The sequence below is a fragment of the Pipistrellus kuhlii genome, unplaced genomic scaffold (assembly GCF_014108245.1).
Source record: "Pipistrellus kuhlii isolate mPipKuh1 unplaced genomic scaffold, mPipKuh1.p scaffold_m20_p_62, whole genome shotgun sequence".
In the NCBI taxonomy this organism is placed as follows: domain Eukaryota; kingdom Metazoa; phylum Chordata; class Mammalia; order Chiroptera; family Vespertilionidae; genus Pipistrellus; species Pipistrellus kuhlii.
The window spans coordinates 1458254-1476844 of record NW_023425565.1 but is presented as its reverse complement, the minus strand read 5'-3'; the positions used below and the strand labels follow the sequence as shown (position 1 = coordinate 1476844).

At 44.7% G+C, this 18591-nt stretch overlaps 1 protein-coding gene across 3 annotated transcripts in view; it reads left to right on the top strand.

Moving 5' to 3' along the window:
• Nucleotides 1-18591, top strand: part of MFSD14B (major facilitator superfamily domain containing 14B) — a 73209-nt gene that overhangs the window by 36403 nt on the left and 18215 nt on the right. For all 3 annotated transcript variants that reach the window (XM_045575040.1, XM_036420110.2, XM_036420109.2), the window contains exons 4-5: nucleotides 8881-9008; nucleotides 11793-11907. In XM_045575040.1, coding sequence (XP_045430996.1) covers nucleotides 8881-9008; nucleotides 11793-11907 — 243 coding nt within the window. The remainder of the gene's footprint in view (nucleotides 1-8880; nucleotides 9009-11792; nucleotides 11908-18591) is intronic.

Sequence of the window (18591 nt, the reverse complement as noted above, 5' to 3'; positions counted from 1 at the left end):
TGCTCCAGTGCTGGCTGTTGTTGCTCTGGTTCTGGCTGCTGCTGCTCTGGGGCCTGGCCGTTGTTGCTCCGGGCCCGGTTGCCATTGCTTTGTGCCTGGGCACTCTAGGCCTGGCCGCCGCTGTTCCAACATTCTGTCCTTTTTTTTTTTTTTTAAACGCGTTTATGTTGCAATGTTGGCTGGTGAGTTGAGTTCTGACTTAGTCTTTGAATTTTCAAGATCTTCTTTGTATTCTTTCTTCAGTAATTTTACTATCTTTTTCTCTCACTTGATTTCTTCACATTGAGAACTTTGGTTTCTTCCTCCTTTTCCTGGGAGCTCAGCAGGTTGGCCTGTGGCACCCCTTTGTTCTCCGCGGGCTCCTGCGCTGCTCCATCCTGTTGCCGGGGTCGGTGCCACCCAGGAAGCAGCCCCCGGCCTTGGCTCCGTTGCCCACGCTCAGAGGTCGATGGCTCAGGGGCACCCCCCCCCTGGGGGCCCCGGCGCCCGGCTCCCTGCCGGCACCCGGCTAACTGGTGTCCAGCAGGGGCTCCTGCTCCCTGTCGCATTCCTCCAGTCTGGAGCTTTTGTTTTTTTTTCTCCTTCCTGCTAGGGGAGTCTAGGATCAGAGTCAACAGACTGTCCTCTGCGTGCAGTGTGCGCGATTCTGGGGGCTCCGCTTTTCGCCACTCCCCTGGGATTCCTCCTCATAGCCCCGTCTCCCTCTGCCCGAGCCTGGGTCCCCAGGGTCTGGTCCAGGACTGGGGTTCAGAGCAGTCCGGACTGAGGCTCAGCGCCGCCGGAGGCTTTGTTTCTTCACGCTAGGGCACATGTGTCAAACACAAGGCCCGAGGGCCAAATCCGTCCCGCCAGGCCTTGCAATGTGGCCCGCACCGCGCTGTCATCACTGCACTCCGCTGCGTTTCCATCACAATGACAGTTTATGACTGTTCAGTAAACCATTCGGCCCGCGATTTAGGCTGGATTTTAGATTTTGGCCCCTTCTCTGATTGAGTTCGACACCCCTACGCTAGAGTAATCCAGCATCAAAGTTAACATTCAGTCCTCTGCGCACAATGTGCGTGCGACTCCAGGGGCCCTGCTTTTCGCTGCTCGCTTGGGATTCTGCCTCACAGCCCTGTCTCCCCCGCCGGAGCCTGGGTCCCCAGGGTCTGGCTCATAACTGGGGGTCAGCGCTGCCGGTTCGGGGGTTCAGCCCAGGCTGGGGGTTTTATTTCCTTCCTGCTAGGGAATGCCAGGCAGCACCCAGCCCTCTCCTCCTCTCCGGCTGCGACCTCTCCGAGCGCGCATCATGTCTCCGTACCTTAGGCTTTTTTTCAGCTCCTCTGGTTTTCCTTCTGGTTTTCTCTTTCCTTCTTGTTGTAGAATTTTCAGTCAGTCGACTACCTGTAGCTCTGGGCGATGTCCACTCTACATTTTAGTTTTATTCCATTGAAATTGTTGTGTGCTGCTGCGGTTAGGTGTCTACCCGAGCATCCATCTTGGATCCTCCTCTCAGTCTCCCCATTTTGGTTGCCTCTCTGTTTTGTTGTTGCTGTGTATTAGGTATATCTGCTAGCCTTAATAGAGTGGACTTACACAGTAGACATGCAGTGGTACCCAGTGACACTGGCCACCTGCACATATTACACTAGGAATGTTTGTTGTGTAGGTTACATTTGCCCCCGGCTCGGTTCTCCAGATATGTCCCCATCCCGCTAGTTCCCCAAACATCCTCCACCTCAGAGGTTGTCCTCTTCTGGCCCTCAGCGTTACCCAAGCAAGCCAATCACATCCTCCTGTGGAAACTAGGGCTTACTCCAGCCTCTGGTCACAAGCCTTCCCCCTTCCCACCCCCCCAGCACCTGTGGTCTGAGATCATACTTTGTATAACTTCCATCTTTAAGAAATTGTCACGGTGTGTTTTATGGCCTAAAAATGTGGCTTTCTTGTTCTGTAAGCTTGAGGCATACACTTTGAAATAATTTAGGAATGTCAATTTGATGTTCAGTTCAGCCATGTCCTTGCTGAGCTTCTGTCTCCCTGCTCACATTGCCCAGCTGTTCTCTCATGTGTCCACTGTCTACATTAGATTCCTTGGTAGATTAATCCTAGTTATTTAAATTCCCAGCCTGGTAATTCCAACATTGCTGCCCAGTCTATGTCTGATGATGCTCTGATTTTTTTTGTCTTTTAGTACACTGTATTTTTTTTGTTAAAAGTGGACATGATGAACTTACTGGGTAAAAGTAACTGAGGTAACAAGCCTTCAGTGTGACATTTTAGGTTTATTTGGATAGGAGCAGAGACTGTTGTGCCATGCCGCCATCTTAGTTTCTCTGGATTGAATGTTTCTCACATTGACATTTACTTGACACAGAGGGTAGGATTCCATATTCAGCTGGGACACATAAAAAGTTTAACTACTGCCCAAACCGGTTTGGCTCAGTGGATGGAGTGTTGGCCTGCGGACTGAAGGGTCCCAGGTTCAATTCTGGTCAAGGGCATGTACCTTGGTTGTGGGCACATCCCCAGTGGGGAGTGTGCAGGAGGCAACTGGTCGGTGCTTCTAACTCTCTATCCCTCTCCCTTCCTGCTTGTAAAAACAGCAATAAAATATATTTTTTAAAAAAGTTTAACTACTCTGCATCTGCTAATCTTCCACACTTACTAGACAATAATAAAGTTAACACTTTATTGGCCACTCATTGACTTTCTCCTATTACAAATATAAGTTTTAATACAGTTTGTTTGTTTTTTCTATATCCATAATAAAAACCTATCTTGGACAAATAACTTTAAAAAGACCTCCCTAGCCGGGACCAGTTTGGCTCAGTGGATAGAGCGTTGGCTTGGGGACTGAGGGATCCCAGGTTCGATTCCGGTCAAGGGCATGTGCCTTGGTTGCGGGCATATCCCCAGTAGGGGGTGTGCAAGAGGCAGCTGATCGATGATTCTCTCTCATTGATGTTTCTAACTCTCTATCTCCCTTCCTCTCTATATAAAATCAATGAAAAATATATTTAAAAAGACCTCCCTAATTGCAATAACTCAACTGACTGACATAGAGGCCATCCTCAATAACACTTCTAATAAAAAAATAGGCCAATTTAAAAATAATAAACAATTAAAACTTATTTCACTATCTAATTGTAAAAATAAAAAAGTCAATAATTATGCCACCACTCACATAAAATACTAAATTCACCTAATCCTGGCCTATTATGTCTACCCCAACACGTAACGATATCTATATTCTATCTAATAAAAGAGTAATATGCAAATTGACTGTACCTCCACTACACCCACAAGGCATGCCCACCAGCCAGTCAGGAGCAAGTATGCAAATTAACCCAACCAAGATGGCTACGACCACAGTGTAAGCAGGAGCTTGGGTTTTCCCAGCAATGGAGGAAGCCAAGCTTCCTGTACATGCTGGCCACCTGTGGATGCAACTCAAGGATATAAAGTTTCAATTATAGAAGATAAATAAATCCCAACAAAAATGGCAGCAGCCATGAAACTGGAGAGAGCAGGAAGTTTGAATTGCCCCAGCAATGGAGGAAGCCAAGTTTCCGCAGCCCTGGCCTGCCTTGGCCTTCGCTCAAGGCTACAAAATTTCAATTATAGAAGATAAATAAATCCCATTTTCCAGAGCCTCCACTTGGGTCGCCAGGGGGCGTGGCCACCCTGCAAACCACCATAGGCCTTCACCCATGCACCAGGCCTCTATCCTAGCTAATAAAAGAGAAATATGCAAATTGACCATCACTCTAACACACAAGATGGCTTTGCCCATGTGGTCAAAGAAGGCTGCCCCCATGTGGACACAAGATGGCCACCACAAGATGGCCAGCAGGGACAGGCAGTTGGGAGGGACCAGGCCTGCAAGGGAAGGCAGTTGGGGTTGATCAAGCCTGCAGGGAAGGGTAGTTAGGGGTGACCAGGCCGGCAGAGGAGGGAAGTTGGGGGTGACCAGGCCTGCAGGGAAGGGCAGTTGGCGGGACCCAAGCCTGCAGGGGAGAGCACTTGAGGGAGACTAGGCCTACAGGGGAGTGCAGTTGGGGAAATAAGCTGGCAGGGGATCAGTTAGGCATCAATCAGGCTGGCAGGGGAGTGGTTAGGGAGTGATTAGGCTGGCAACTAGAAGCAGTTGGGGCAATCATAGAGGCAGACAAGTGAGCAGTTGAGAGCCAGCAGTCCTGGATTTTGAGAGGGATGCTCTGATTGCCGTTTAGGCCTGATCCTACTGGAAGTTGGGGGCGACTGGGCCTGCAGGGAGGACAGTTGGGGGGGGGGGATCCAGGCCTACTAGGATCAGGCCTAAACAGGCAGGCAGGCATTCTTCGAGGGGTCCCATATTGGAGAGGGTGCGGGCTGAGCTGAGGGACACACATCTCTGTGCTCAAATTTCATGCACTGGGACTTTAGTATACATAATACACACACACACACACATACATATACATATATACACATATATATACATATACATATGTATACATATACCTATATATATACATATACATATATATACACATACACACACACACACATATATATATATACATATACATATACATATAAAAGGCTAATGTGCAAAGATTCCCCTTGGGAATTCGACCAGGAGACTGGGAACTTGATCACTTTCTGTGATGTGCTCTGACAACCAGGCGGCAGTGTGGAACTAAAGTAGGCCCCAGCCTGCAGTCCCGATGAACCCTGATCACTGGCCAGGTTTAGGGACCCTACCTGTGCACATGTTTTGTGCTCCAGGTCTCTAGTGTCCTCTATAATAATAAAGCACAATGTGCCAACTAGACTGGATGTCCTTCTGGATGACCTTCTGGACGAAGCTGGGGCTGCCCGGGTCCTAGGTGCCTGCAGGCGGCCAGAGGGAAGCTGGTGCTGGCAGCCGGGGGAACGAAAGCCTATTCTTGCCCGAATTTTGTGATCGGGCCTCTAGTATATAATAAAAAGTAATTTGCAAATCAACTTAAAGGCAGAATGATTGGTGTCTATGACGCACACTGACCACCACGGGGCTGACATTCAACTGGCCTCCTGGTGGTCAGTTCAGTGCCACTCATCCAGAAGCCACGCTCACGGCTGGCAAGCACAGGGTGCTAGTGAGAGCCTCTTGCCTCTGTGGCAGCTGACCACTTAGGCCCCAAGGTCTCCCGGACTGCAAGAGGGTGCAGGCCAGACTGAGGAACACCCCCTAACTGCATTAATTTTATATACCAGGCCTCTAGTCTATACTAATAAAAGTAATATGCTAATTAGACCAGGAGAACTTCTAGATGTCCTTCTGGACAAAGCCATGGTGCCAAGGCTGAGGCAGAGGCAGTTAGGGGCAATCAGGCTAGGAGGGGAGGGTATTTGAGGGTAAGCAGGTCAGCAGTGGGGGGCAGTTGGGAGCAATCAGGTTGGCAAGAGGGGACAGTTGGGGTCAAGAAGGATGGGGGAAAGAGGGGAAAGTTGGGAGTGAGCAGAACTGCAGGCAAAGTGGTTATGGGCGATCAGCCAGGCAAGCCGGTGAGAAGTAGGAGCCAGTGGTCCAGGATTGGGAGAGGGATGTCTTCAGGGAGTCGGACATCCCCCAAGGGGTCCCAGATTGGAGAGGGTGCAGGCTGGCCTGAGGAACACCCCCCACCACCACCATCGTGCATTAATTTCATGCACCAGAACATTAGTTTATATATCCTATCTAATAAAAGAGTAATATGCAAATAGACTGTCACTCCAACACACAAGATGGCTGCCTCTATGTGGTTGAAGATGGCTGTCCCCATGTAGACACAAAATGGCCAGTAGGGAAGGGCAGTTGGGAGGGACCAGGCTAGCAGAGGAGGGAAGTTAGGGGTGACCAGGCCTGCATGGGAGGGCAGTTAGGGGCAATCAGGCTGACAGGGGAGCAGTTAGGCATCAATCAGGCTGGCAGGCAGAAGTGGTTAGGGGTAATGAGGAAAGAAAGCAGGCAAGCAGTTGGAAGCCAGTAGTCCTGGATTGTGAGAGGGTTCCAGATTGGAAAGGGTGCAAGTTGAGCTGAGGTACACACACCCCCTGAGCACAAATTTTGTGCACCGGGCCGCTAGTATTTTAATAAAGTAATTACTAGAAAAGTAGTTTTTATTTCTAAAAAATTGTTCTAGTCAAATAGATTTATTGAGAGATTCCAATACAGAGTTGTTTATTATAGTAAAACATGGAAATAAAATTAAAAGAATATGTTGTGGGACAGCTATCCAAACTAATAAAAGAGTAACATGCTAGCTGAAACTGGTTTGGCTCAGTGGATAGAGTATTGGACTGTGGACTGAAAGGGTCCCAGGTTTGATTCCAGTCAAGGGCATGTACCTTGGTTGCGGGCACATCCCCAGTAGAGGGTGTGCACTGTGCAAGAGGCAGCTGATCAATGATTCTCATCGATGTTTCTAACTCTCTATCCCTCTCTCTTCCTCTCTGTAAAAAATGAATAAAACATATATTTTTAAAAAGTAATATGCTAATAGACCATACCTTTGCGACACCCACCAGCCTATCGGGAGTGAGTATGAAAATTAACCCAACAAAGATGGTGGGTTAATTTGCATAGGTAGGCACCTAGTGGCCAGGTGGGGTGGGATGCTTGCATCATTGCTGATGTACACATTCCACAACAACACAGCCACTCCAGGCCTCTGGGCAGCATGGGAAGGTGGAAAGGTGGGCTCTGGGCCAGAGCAGAAGCACAGCTTCGGCCAGAGTGAAGGTGGTGCCAGCAGCCAGGAGAAGGAAGCCCCATTCTTGCATGAATCTTTGTGCATCGGGCCTCTATATGATATAATTAACAGGCATATAAAGAACACATTTTGACCCTGGTCAGTTTGTCTCAGTGCATAGAGTACCACCTGCAGACTGAAGGGTCCTGGGTTCAATTCCAGTCAAGGGTACATACCTTGATTGCCATGTTTTCTCATCTCTCCCTTTCCCTTCCACTCTCTAAAAACCAATGGAAAAATGCACTCAGGTGAAGATTAAAAACAGGAAAAAAAGAAACACATTTTTAAGAACATCATGTAAGTGCAACAGAAAAGAATAGAAAACTATACAATACTAGTGGCCCAGTGCACGAGATTTGTGCACTGTGGAGGGGGTAGGTCCCACCCTGCACCCTCTTGCAGTCTGAGCCTTCAGGGGATGTCCAGGTGCCGGCTTAGGCCCACTTCCTGTGGGAGCCGGCAGTCAGACATCCTCAGTGCTGCTGTGGAGGTGGGAGAGGCTCCTGCCACCACTGCTCCATTCGCCAGCCATGAGCCCAGCTTCTGGCTCCCTGTGGGATCGCACTGACTACCAGGCGCCAGTTTATGCATTGAGCGTCTACCCCCTAGTGGTCAGTGCACATAATAGCAACCTGTCATTCTGCCATTCGGTTGATTTACATATTAGCCTTTTATTATATAGAACTAGAGACCCGATGCATGAAATTTGTGCGAGAAGCTCAACCCTCAAGCTCTGAATTCATCTAGAAAGTCGTCTGGACAGTAGTTCTGCTGTTTGGCTGTCCAGTCTAATTAGCATATTATTCTTTTATTATTATAGATGGCTTTAATTTTTCTCAGTCCCAAAATACGTGTATGTAACAGGTTGTTGGGAGTGTTAGGAATTAAAAAGGAAGCACCTGAAGTTTGCAAGTGTATGAATTCATGGATGATTTTTAGTTTCCTTTGTTACATCTTGTGTTCATCTTGGTAGATTTTTTTCAGTTAACTTTTACTTTGTAAGTTCATTATTATAATACATAGAAGAGAAAGTTTAGATTTTAGATAAGCATCAAGGAAGGACACAAGAGTAACAATCATTCTGTGAATTCTCCAATTTTAGCATTGGGTGTTTTGTTTTGTTGTTTTTGGTTGGTTGGTTGGCTGGTTGGTTGGTTGGCATGTGAAGTGAGCACTGTGCCACCAACAGGGTCTGCGGATCAGACCTGTGGCCACCTCAGAGGACCCCGAGTCAAAAAGGAAATTATTATGAAAGTGCCAGCTAATGGTGACTGCCAAGTAATTAGTGTGAGTTTCTGTACTTCTTGTGCTTATGTCTGGTGTTCCTGTTTCTTGCTTCTCCTTAGCCTCAATCCTGTTGTCAAGTTGCATTATCTTCTTCCTAAATTCAACAGGAACATAGGTCTTTTTTTTTTTTTATGGACATATTATTTTTAGCTACTAAACGAGTCTCTTTTGTTGCTGGTGTAGATTTACTCAGAGTCCTTGGATTTGCTGCACAAGACTTTGCAGAAGACTGGAAGCTAACAGATGCTAGCATGAGCAGGAACATGATTAAAGAAGTAGCTTCCACTTCAGTCTTTAATTTCTTCAGATGACTCCATGTTGGCACCTCAGTCCCTTGTGTAGCCTTCAGTTTTCTTCTTCCACTTTGCTGTCGTCTGGGCAACTCTCAATCAGGAACATAGGTCTTTAGCTTTTCTTATGAAATTTTTCTGTTTATCCCTATTAGCTTACAAGCGGTTTGAGAGTAGCAGGTGTGTATTTGTTTGGGTGTCTTTATAACATCAGTTAATTCACAGCTTTGTACATAATAGATATGCTGTGCATATTTATTTAAATGAATTTATTAATGCTCATCTTAAGGCCAACTGTGGGTATAAATATATTTCATATCACCTTTTCAACTTGTCCCAGAAAACAAGCCCTTGCCCCTCTCTTTCTTTTCTAGCAGATTTAGAAATTTTGTTAGAATTCTTAAAAACGATCATTTATATTTAACATTTCAAGTTATTCTGTTTGGGGGCCAAGAAAGGAATGCTAGCATTTAGAAATTCATTTAGAAGATGAGAATTACTAGTGCTATAATTGGGAGGTTGTATCGTAACTCTGACTTTGCCTCTGCTTTCTTCTCCAGGGCCTGCTCTCCTTCCTGAGTGCCCCGCTCATCGGCGCCCTGTCCGACGTGTGGGGGCGGAAGCCCTTCCTCCTGGGCACCGTCTTCTTCACCTGCTTCCCCATCCCCCTGATGACCGTCAGCCCGTGGTGAGTGCTCAGCCTGGCGTCATCCCCACTATCTTGGGTCACGTATGAATAATACATCTGTGAGTCATTTGTAACAATTTAAAGTGGTTGCATCTGGTTTTTATTCGACCTCTTTGCTAATACTGAAAGCCAGTTTGGGCATTGCTATCTTGCCCATATTATAATTGGGAGATGAAGAGATTACATAATTGACGCCGAGGTAAAGAATGAGAATAAAAGCTGTAGTTGCCATGAGGCCAGTTACAGGATTTGGGTCTTGGGGGAAAGGGGCTCTGGGGGTCCCACTTGCTCCTGTGGCTCAGTTTCCTTTGGGAATGTAATTGTTTTAGTCAGCTCATTGGTCTAGGGCCGTGGTTGGCAAATTTCGGCTCGTAAGCCACATGCGGCTCTTGGTCCCTTGAGTGTGGCTCTTCCATAAAATACCACAGCCTGGGCGAGTCTATTTTGAACAAGTGGTGTTAGAAGTTTAAGTTTAAAAAATTTGGTTCTCGAGGGATGTTCGACTGCCTGTTTAGGCCCAATCCCAGTAAGGCCTAATATCAGTCAGACATCCCTCTCCCAACTGCTCACCTGCATTCCTTCTTGATTGCCCCTAACCACTTCTGCCTGCTAGCCTAATTGCCCCTAACTGCCCTTCCCAGCAGGCCTGATTTCTCCCCCCAACTGCCCTCCTCTGCAGGGCTGGTCTCACCCCAACTTCTCTCCCTTGCAAGCCTGGGTCCCCCTGTTGGCCTTTTCACCCCCAACTGCCCCCCACCGCCAACCTGCTCATCCCCAACTGCTCCCCACAACTGGCCTACTTGCCCCCAACTGCCTCCCCCACCACTGGTCTGATCGCCCCCAACTAACCTCCCCTCCTGGCCTGATCACCCCTAACTGCCTCTGCCTTGGCCCCACCATCATGGTTTTGTCTGGAAGGACATCCAGAAGGTCTCCCAGTCTAGTTAGCATTTTACCCTTTTATTAGTATAGATTATCATCATGTTCTAAATTTGTAACCATACTGGAGCATTTTATTTCCTACCAGATGAAGAGTTTTAAGAAACTACTTCTTGGTATTAAGCCTTTCATTCCAAGAATGTACTACTTTTCTAGTGATTTATAGCTTTTTTAATGTTCTTTGAATACATTAAAAATGTTTTATAGATCTTTAAATGATTTTACCTCTTCTAGTTTTCTTGATACTGCTTTTGCTAATTGTGTGAATAATGATAAATAGAAGTGATGATTATAAGCTTACCTCCCTCATAAAGAAAACATTGTAATGTTTTATCATGAAGTGTTAAGCTAGCTTTTATAAGATAGCTTTTAGATCGAAAAATACTAATTTTTATTTTATGCAGAGATTTTCTTTCTTAAAATCAAGATTGGGCGCCAAATTTTTTTAGATGCCTTTTTTGCATCAGTGGAGATCATTTCATTTTTTCCTGGAATCTGTTACCATAATGAATTATCTACACTAATAACAGAGAAACATGCAAATTGACCATCACTTCGCTATGGCCACCAGCCAGTCAGAGAGAGTATGCAAATTAACCCAACTAAGATGGTGGCTGCCATGGAGCTGGAATGAGCAGGAGGCTTGGGTTGCCTCCAGCGATGGAGGAAGCCAAGCTTCCTGTCTGCCCTGGCCTGCCTTGGCCTCCACTCAAGGCTACAAAGTTTTAATTATAGAAGATAAATAAGGCCTGCAAACCACCACAGGCCCCACACCCCAAGGGAACACCCACCCTGATCCGGGACATCCTTCAGGGCAAACTAGTTGACCCCCACCCATGCACCAGGCCTCTATTCTACCTAACAAAAGAATATTATGCAAATTGACAGTCACTCCAACACACAAGATGGCTGCCCCCATGTGAACACAAGAAGGCTGCCACAGGATGGCTTGCAGGGGAGGTCAGTTGGGAGGAACCAGGCCTGCAAGGGAGGGCATTGGGGAGACCAGGCCAGCAGGGGAGGGCAGTTAAGGGCAATTGGGATTGCAGGGGAGCAGTTAGGGGGTGATCAGGCTGGCAGGGGAACAATTAAGCATCAATCAGGCTGGCAGGGGAGTGGTTAGGGGTTAATCAGGCTGGCAGGCAGAAGCAGTTAGGGGCAATTAGAAAAGCATGCAGGTGAGCATTTGGGAACCAGCAGTCCTGGATTGTGAGAGGGATGTCTGTCTGTCCATTTAGGCCCGATCCTACTGCCCTAAACGGGCAGTTGTACATCCCTCGAGGGGTCCCAGATTGGAGAGGGTGCAGGCTGGGCTGAGGGACAACCCCCACCCCTGTGCATGTTTAACTAATTCTAGGGAATTTAGATAGTTTATGTTTCTCTTATTTTAGCTTCCTTTAAAACTATAACTTTACTCAATTTTTTAAAAATTTATTTTTATTGATTTCAGAGAGGAAGGGAGAGTGACAAAGAGATAGAAACATAAATGATGAGAATCACTGATTAGCACATCCCATACTAGGGATTGAGCCTGCAACTTGGAAAAGTGCCTTGTCTGGAATCGAACCCTGACTTCCTGGTTCATGAGTGGATGCTCAACCACTGAGCTACACTGACCGGGCTAACTGTATTTAAACTTCATGTACTGACTTCCTTTGAGCAGTGACAGAATTAGTATGTTTCTATTTCTTTCCCTCCATGTGGTTATAATTTTGTTAGTTGTCCTTATCTTATATATGCATATAAACAAAAGTTATTTTTTTGTTTATAATCTACATGTCTTTGTGGTTATGAAAATGTACATACACTACCTCTCTCCTGGGTAACTGAAATATCTTTTTATAGGTGGTATTTTGCAATGATTTCTGTATCTGGAGTCTTCTCAGTCACATTTTCTGTGATATTTGCCTATGTAGCTGATGTCACTCAGGAGCATGAGCGAAGTACTGCTTATGGATGGGTAAGACAATAGTTTGGTTTTTTGTTGTTGTTGTTGTTGTTTTTTAAATATATTTTATTGATTTTTTACAGAGAGGAAGGGAGAGAGATACAGAGTAGAGAGTTAGAAACATCGATGAGAGAGGGTCATCGACCAGCTGCCTCTTGCACGCCCCCTACTGGGGATGTGCCTACAACCAAGGTCCATGCCCTTGACCGGAATCGAACCTGGGACCTTTCAGTCCCCCAGCCGACGCTTTATCCACTGAGCCAAACCGGTTTCGGCAGCTTGGTTTTTTTTTTAACAGAAAAAATTAACATTCTATTGAAAGGTCACTGAAAAGTGAGATTTAAAATATTTAGTAAATATTGACATATAAAGGAAAATTTAAAGAATTGAAATTTAAAAATAGATTTAAAAATAGCCTGATCATTGTGGCTCAGTGGTTGAGCATTGACCCATGAACCAGCAGGTCATGGTTCGATTCCCGGTCAGGCACATGCCTGGGTTGTGGGCTGGATCCAATTTGGGGATGTACAGGAGGCAGCCAATCACTGATGTTTCTCTCTCTCTCCCTCTCCCTTCATTTTTAAAAAATGTTAAAAATAGCAAACTAGAAATTGCTATTAATCTATTCTCTGGTTATAAGGTTGGAATGTATGGATTGTCAGTTGTAAAGTTTTTTAAAAGTTGACTTGTTTTTTGTTAGCTTATCCCTTGACAGATCACAGGTTACAAATCTCTGTGCACCTGTTTTGAATTGGAGAAGTGTTAAAACCACAGCCATGTTAATCCAACTATATTATTTGGTGTGTGGCTCAGACATTTTTTTTTTAATCTAATATTGCAGAAAAGGATCACACATTCATTCAGCAAATAATGTTTGATTGCATTGCAAAAGTTGTAAGAGACTTTTTTTCTTTCTGGATATTTGAATATTGGACAATCATTTCTAATTTTCCTAGGCCTGAGAATGAATGGCATTGTGGTTGTGTAGCAAAGAAAGATTGTAGATGACAGGCTGAATCTGTGGATGCCAGAGTATCCCACCTCTGAGAGCTGCTCCCCTGGTTCCAGGGGAAAGAGGGCATGTGAGCATGTGTTCGGTGTGCACACCCCTTGGCATGTGTGGGTGTTGTTGGAGAGGGAGAATTGTTCCATCTTAAACCTTCTGGATACTTTGACTAACTTAATAATTAAATTTTTTAACTTAATAAATCTTTATTGTTCAGATTATTACATTTGTTCCTCTTTCCTTCCCCCCCAATAGCTCCCCTCCACCTGGTTCCCATCCTACCCTCTTCTCTTACCTCCCCCCATCACTGTCCTCATCCATAGGTGTATGATTTTTATCCAGTCTCTTCCTGCACCCCACACCCCTTTCCCCCTGAGAGTTGTCAGTCCACTCTCATTCTATGCCCCTGATTCTATTACATTCACCAGTTTATTCTGTTCATCAGATTTTTAAAAAAATATATTTTATTGATTTTTTACAGAGAGGAAGAGAGAAGTATAGAGAGTTAGAAACATCGATGAGAGAGAATCATCGATCAGCTGCCTCTTGCACACCCCCTACTGGGGATGTGCCTGCAACCAAGGTACATGCTCTTGACCGGAATTGAACCTTGGACCTTTCAGTCCACAGGCTGATGCTCTATCCACTGAGCCAAACCGGTTTTGGCTGTTCATCAGATTTTTAATTCACTTGATTTTTAGATTCACTTGTTGATAGATATGTATTTCTTGTTATAATTTTTATCTTTTTTTTCTTCTTCCTCTTCTTAAAGAATACCTTCCAGCATTTCATATAATACTGGTTTGGTGGCGATGAACTCCTTTAACTTTTTCTCATCTGTGAAGCTTTTTAGCTAACCTTCAATTCTGAATGTCAGCTTGGCTAGGTAGAGTAATCTTGGTTGTAATCTAGAGGTTCTTTTTTTAAAATATATTTTTAATATATTTTATTGATTTTTTTTTCAGAGAGGAGGAGAGAGGGATAGAGAGCCAGAAACATCGATGAGAGAGAAACATCGACCAGCTGCCTCCTGCACACCCCCCACCGGGGACGTGCCCGCAACCAATGCACATGCCCCTGATCGGAATCGAACCTGGGACTGACCCTCCACCACTGAGCCAAACCGGTTTCGGCGGTTGTAGGTTCTTGCTATTCATAACTTTGACTATTTCTTGCCACTCCCATCTGGCCTGAATAGTTTCTGTTGAGAAATCAGCTAACAATCGTATAGGTGCTCCCTTCTCTTGCTGCTTTTATAATAATATTCTCTCTTTGTCTTTTGCTCTTGGCATTTTAATTATGATGTGCCTTGGTGTGGTCCTCTTTGGATTCCTTTTGTTTGGGATCCTCTGCTCTTCCTGGACTTGTAAGTTTATTTCTTTCACCAGGTAGGGAAAGTTTTCAGTCATTATTTCTTTAAATAGGTTTTCAGTATCTTGCTCTCTCTCTTCTTCTGGCTCCCCCATAATTCTGATGTTGATACGCTTAAAGTTCTCCCAGAGGCTCCTTTCACTATCTTCAACTTTCTGGATTCTCTTCTCTTCTTGCTTCTCCGGAGGAGTATCCTTTGCCTCTTTGTATTCCAAATCTTTGACTTGATTCTTGTGTTCCTCTAGTTTGCTGTTGGGTCTTTGTATAGTATTTATTATTTTAGTCAATGTATGTTTAATTTCTATTTGGTCCTTTTCCATATCCTCGAGAGTCTCTCTCATATCCTTGAGGGTCTCACTAAAGTTATTGGCCTTTTCTAGGAAATTATTGAAAAACCTTATAACCGTGGTTTTGAACTCTATCTCTAGTCGTTTGTTTTCCTCCATTTCTTTCGTTTGTGATCTGTTTCTTTGTCTCTGTATTTTCGCTGCTTCCCTGAGTTGGTAGGGTAGCTTTGTGTGCGAGGTGTCCTATATGGGCCAGTGGCTCGACCTCCCCACTTACCTGGCTTGGACACTCTTGGTGCACCCCTTTGTGGACAGTGTGTACAGCCTTGTTGTAGTTAAGTCTTGATTGTTGTTGGTATCACTAGGAGGAACTGACCTCCAGGCCAATTGGCAGTGATGAGAGAGAATCATCAATTGGCTGCCTCCTGCACGCCCCCTACTGGGAATCGAGCCTACAAGCCGGGCATGTGCCTTTGACTGGAATCGAACCCAGGGTCCTTTAGTCTGCAGGCTGACGCTCTATCCACTGAGCTATACCAGCCAGGGCTGTACCACAACTTTTTTTATCCACACATCAATTGATAGGCATTTGGTTTGCTTCCACATCTTGGCTATTGTAAGGGTTGTTGTTACACTTCCTATTGTCCCAGAGGTCCCTTAAACTATTTTTACTTTAATTTTTTTTTCTTGTTGCTGCTATGATTGGAGATTTTCTGCCACCATGTCTTCAAATTGCTTATTTGATCACCTGCTTCATCTGGAGGCCCATAGGTGCCTTCTTCCCTGGGTCAAGCACTTCTGTCCTCATAGCACCAGCCTGGGGGAGTGGACTGACCCAGTCCTCCAGCTCTTGGCACCCACACCTGGCAGAGCTCGTGACCTGCAGAAAGGGCTGTTGCAGCTTGGGCACAGTGCATTCTGCCTGTGGAATAATTACCGATAATATTCAAGCAATCACCGTAGTTGTTGGAGACTAGTTGGTGAACTATGTGACTCTGGAATGGTGGGCATGTTTCCACCCTGCCCACCACTGGTGCTGTCAGCCACTAGGAGACCCACAAACCTGTCCCTCCGATTCCCAGTGGCCACACTGTGCTGACCTCACATTGGATGACTACCCAGTGGGACCTTTGGTCCTTTTGTTTCTTGAGATTTTGGTAGAGACAGAGACACTGAGTTCTGTGGCTCCAGAACAGGGGTCATTTTTCCCTCCCTATGGCCCCTGGTGCCCATCTCCCTAAAGGAGACCCACAAGTCTCCTCATTCTGACTCACAGTGACTCCACCCTGCTGAGCTTGCATCCTGCACAAAAGTCTGCTGGCTGCAACTTGCCTGGACCTGTGGTGTCCTTTTTCTTGGAAAACTAGTTGAAGACTAGGCCAGACACTGATTATGTGGCTTTGGAGTGGTGGCCATTTACCTCCCACCTCCCTGCATGCCACTGGTGCCATCCCCCTGTAGGAGACCTATAGCCTTGTTCTTCGACTCCTAGTGGATGCTCCCTGCTGAGCTAATTAATGCCCTGCAGAAAAGACTGTTGGCTGTATCCACCTGGAGCAGTGGTGTGCTTTTTATTTTTCTTGAGGATCACTTTTTTTAATTTAATCTTTATTGTTCAGATTATTACAATTGTTCCTCTTTTGTCCCCCCCATAGCTCCCCTCCACCAGATAATACCCCACCCTCTGCCCTTACCTGCCCCCACTGTCCTCATCCATAGGTGTATGCTTTTTGTTCAGTCTCTTCCCCCCACTCCCAATCCCTTTTCCCCCAAGAATCGTCAATTCACTCTTTCTATGCCCCCGAGTCTATTATATTCACCAGTTTGTTCTGTTCATCAGATTTTTTATTCACTTGGTTTTTAAGTTCCCTTATTGATAGATATGTATTTCTTGTTCATAATTTTTATCTTTATCTTTTTCTTCTTCCTCTTCTTAAAGAATACCTTTTAGCATTTCATATAATTCTGGTTTGGTGGTGATGAACTCCTTTAGCTTTTACTTATCTGTGTAGCTCTTTATCTGACCTTCAATTCTAAATGATAGCTTTGTTGGGTAGAGTACTCTTGGTTGTAGGTTCTTGTTGTTCATCATTTTGAATATTTCTTGCCACTCCCTTCTGGCCTGAATAGTTTCTGTTGAGAAATCAGTTGACAGTCGTATGGGTGCTCCCTTGTAGGTAATTAACTGTTTTTCTCTTACTGCTTTTAATATTCTCTCTTTGTCTTTTGCTCTTGGCATTTTTATTTTATTTTATTGATTTCCCACAGAGAGGAAGAGGGATAGAGAGCTCCAAACATCGATGAGAGAGAAACATCGACCAGCTGCCTCCTGCACACCCCCTGTCAGGGATGTGCTCTCAACCAATATACATGCCCTTGACCGGAATCGAACCCGGGACCCTTCAGTCTACAGACCGATGCTCTATCCACTGAGCCAAACCAGCTTTGGTGCTCTTGGCATTTTAATTATGATGTGTCTTGGTGTGGTCCTCTTTGGATTCCTTTTATTGGGTCGGCAACTAAGTAATTGCGTATTTTTTAAAAATCAAAGACAATTTTTTCATGGAACTAAATAACTTTATTCTGTAATGTATTGCCCATTTTGATCAATGACCTTTTGCCATCTTTCAGGCAGCATCATAATCCCACGTTCAAAAAACTTCTGGTTTTTATTAGCAAAAAACTGAATCAGGTACGATTTGACATCATCATCATTATTGAAATTTTTACCATTCAAGGAGTTTTGTAAAGATCGAAACAAAAAGTAATCAGATGGTGCAAGGTCAGGACTATATGGTGGATGTGGCAAAACATCCCAACCAAGCTCCATTAATTTTTGCCGAGTGACCAAAGATGTGTGTGGCCTTGCATTGTCATGATGGAATACAACACCTTTTTGATTTGTCAATTCGGGCCGCTTTTCTTCAACTGCATTGTTTAATTTCGTTAGTTGTTCAATGTAGACATCAGAATTGATCGTTTGGTTGGGTGGTAAGAGTTCAAAGTAGACAATTCCTTTGTAATCCCACCAAACTGATAACAAAACCTTCTTTTGATGAATATCAGCTTTTGATGTTGTTTGAGTTGGTTCACCTGGCCTGCTCCACGATCTTTTCCGCTTGATATTGTTGTAAACAACCCATTTTTCATCGCCAGTTATCAGTCGTTTTAAAAATGGATCATTTTCATTACATTTCTTTAGCAAATCGCAGCTGCTAATGCGTTGCGTTAACTGTGATTCTTTCAGTTCGTGAGGAACCCATGTATCGAGTTTTTGAACATAGCCAAGTTGTTTTAAGTGATTTTCAATGCATGTATGTGATACATGAAGCTTCTCTGCAATCTCACGTGTTGTACTGTGACAGTCCGAATTGATTATTGCTTTGATTAGGGCGTCATCAACTTCAACTGGACGACCAGAGCGTTTTTCATCTTTGAGTGAAAAATCACCAGAACGAAATTTGGCAAACCAATTTTGACACTGCCGTTCTTTTAAGGCTTCGTCACCATAAACAGCACATAACTTTTTATGAGCTTGCGATGCGTTTTTCCCTTTGCGGAAATAAAAAAGCAAAATATGACGAAAATGTTCCTTTTGATTTTCCATTTTTCAACGAACGCCAAACGAAAACTACAAAACAGATCAAAAAACTTTTTTTACTGATTAACAGCTGAATAGCCAACTATCAAATAACAAAATGTGTTTTACATTTGTACTACGTCTGCAAACCTAAAAATTCAACTGAAGCCATATATGTGTGAAACCCGCAATTACTTAGCTGCCGACCCAATATTTGGGGTGCTCTGCACTTCCTGGACTTGTAAGTCTATTTCTTTCACCAGGTGGGGAAAGTTTTCAGTCATTATTTCTTCAAATAGGTTTTCTGGGACCTCCATAATTATGATGTTGGTACACTTGAAGTTGTCCCAGAGACTTCTTAAACTATCTTCAACTTTTTGGATTCTTTTTTTTAATTTCATTCAGTGTATGCTTCATTTCTAGTTGGTCCTTTTTCATATCCTCGAGGGTCT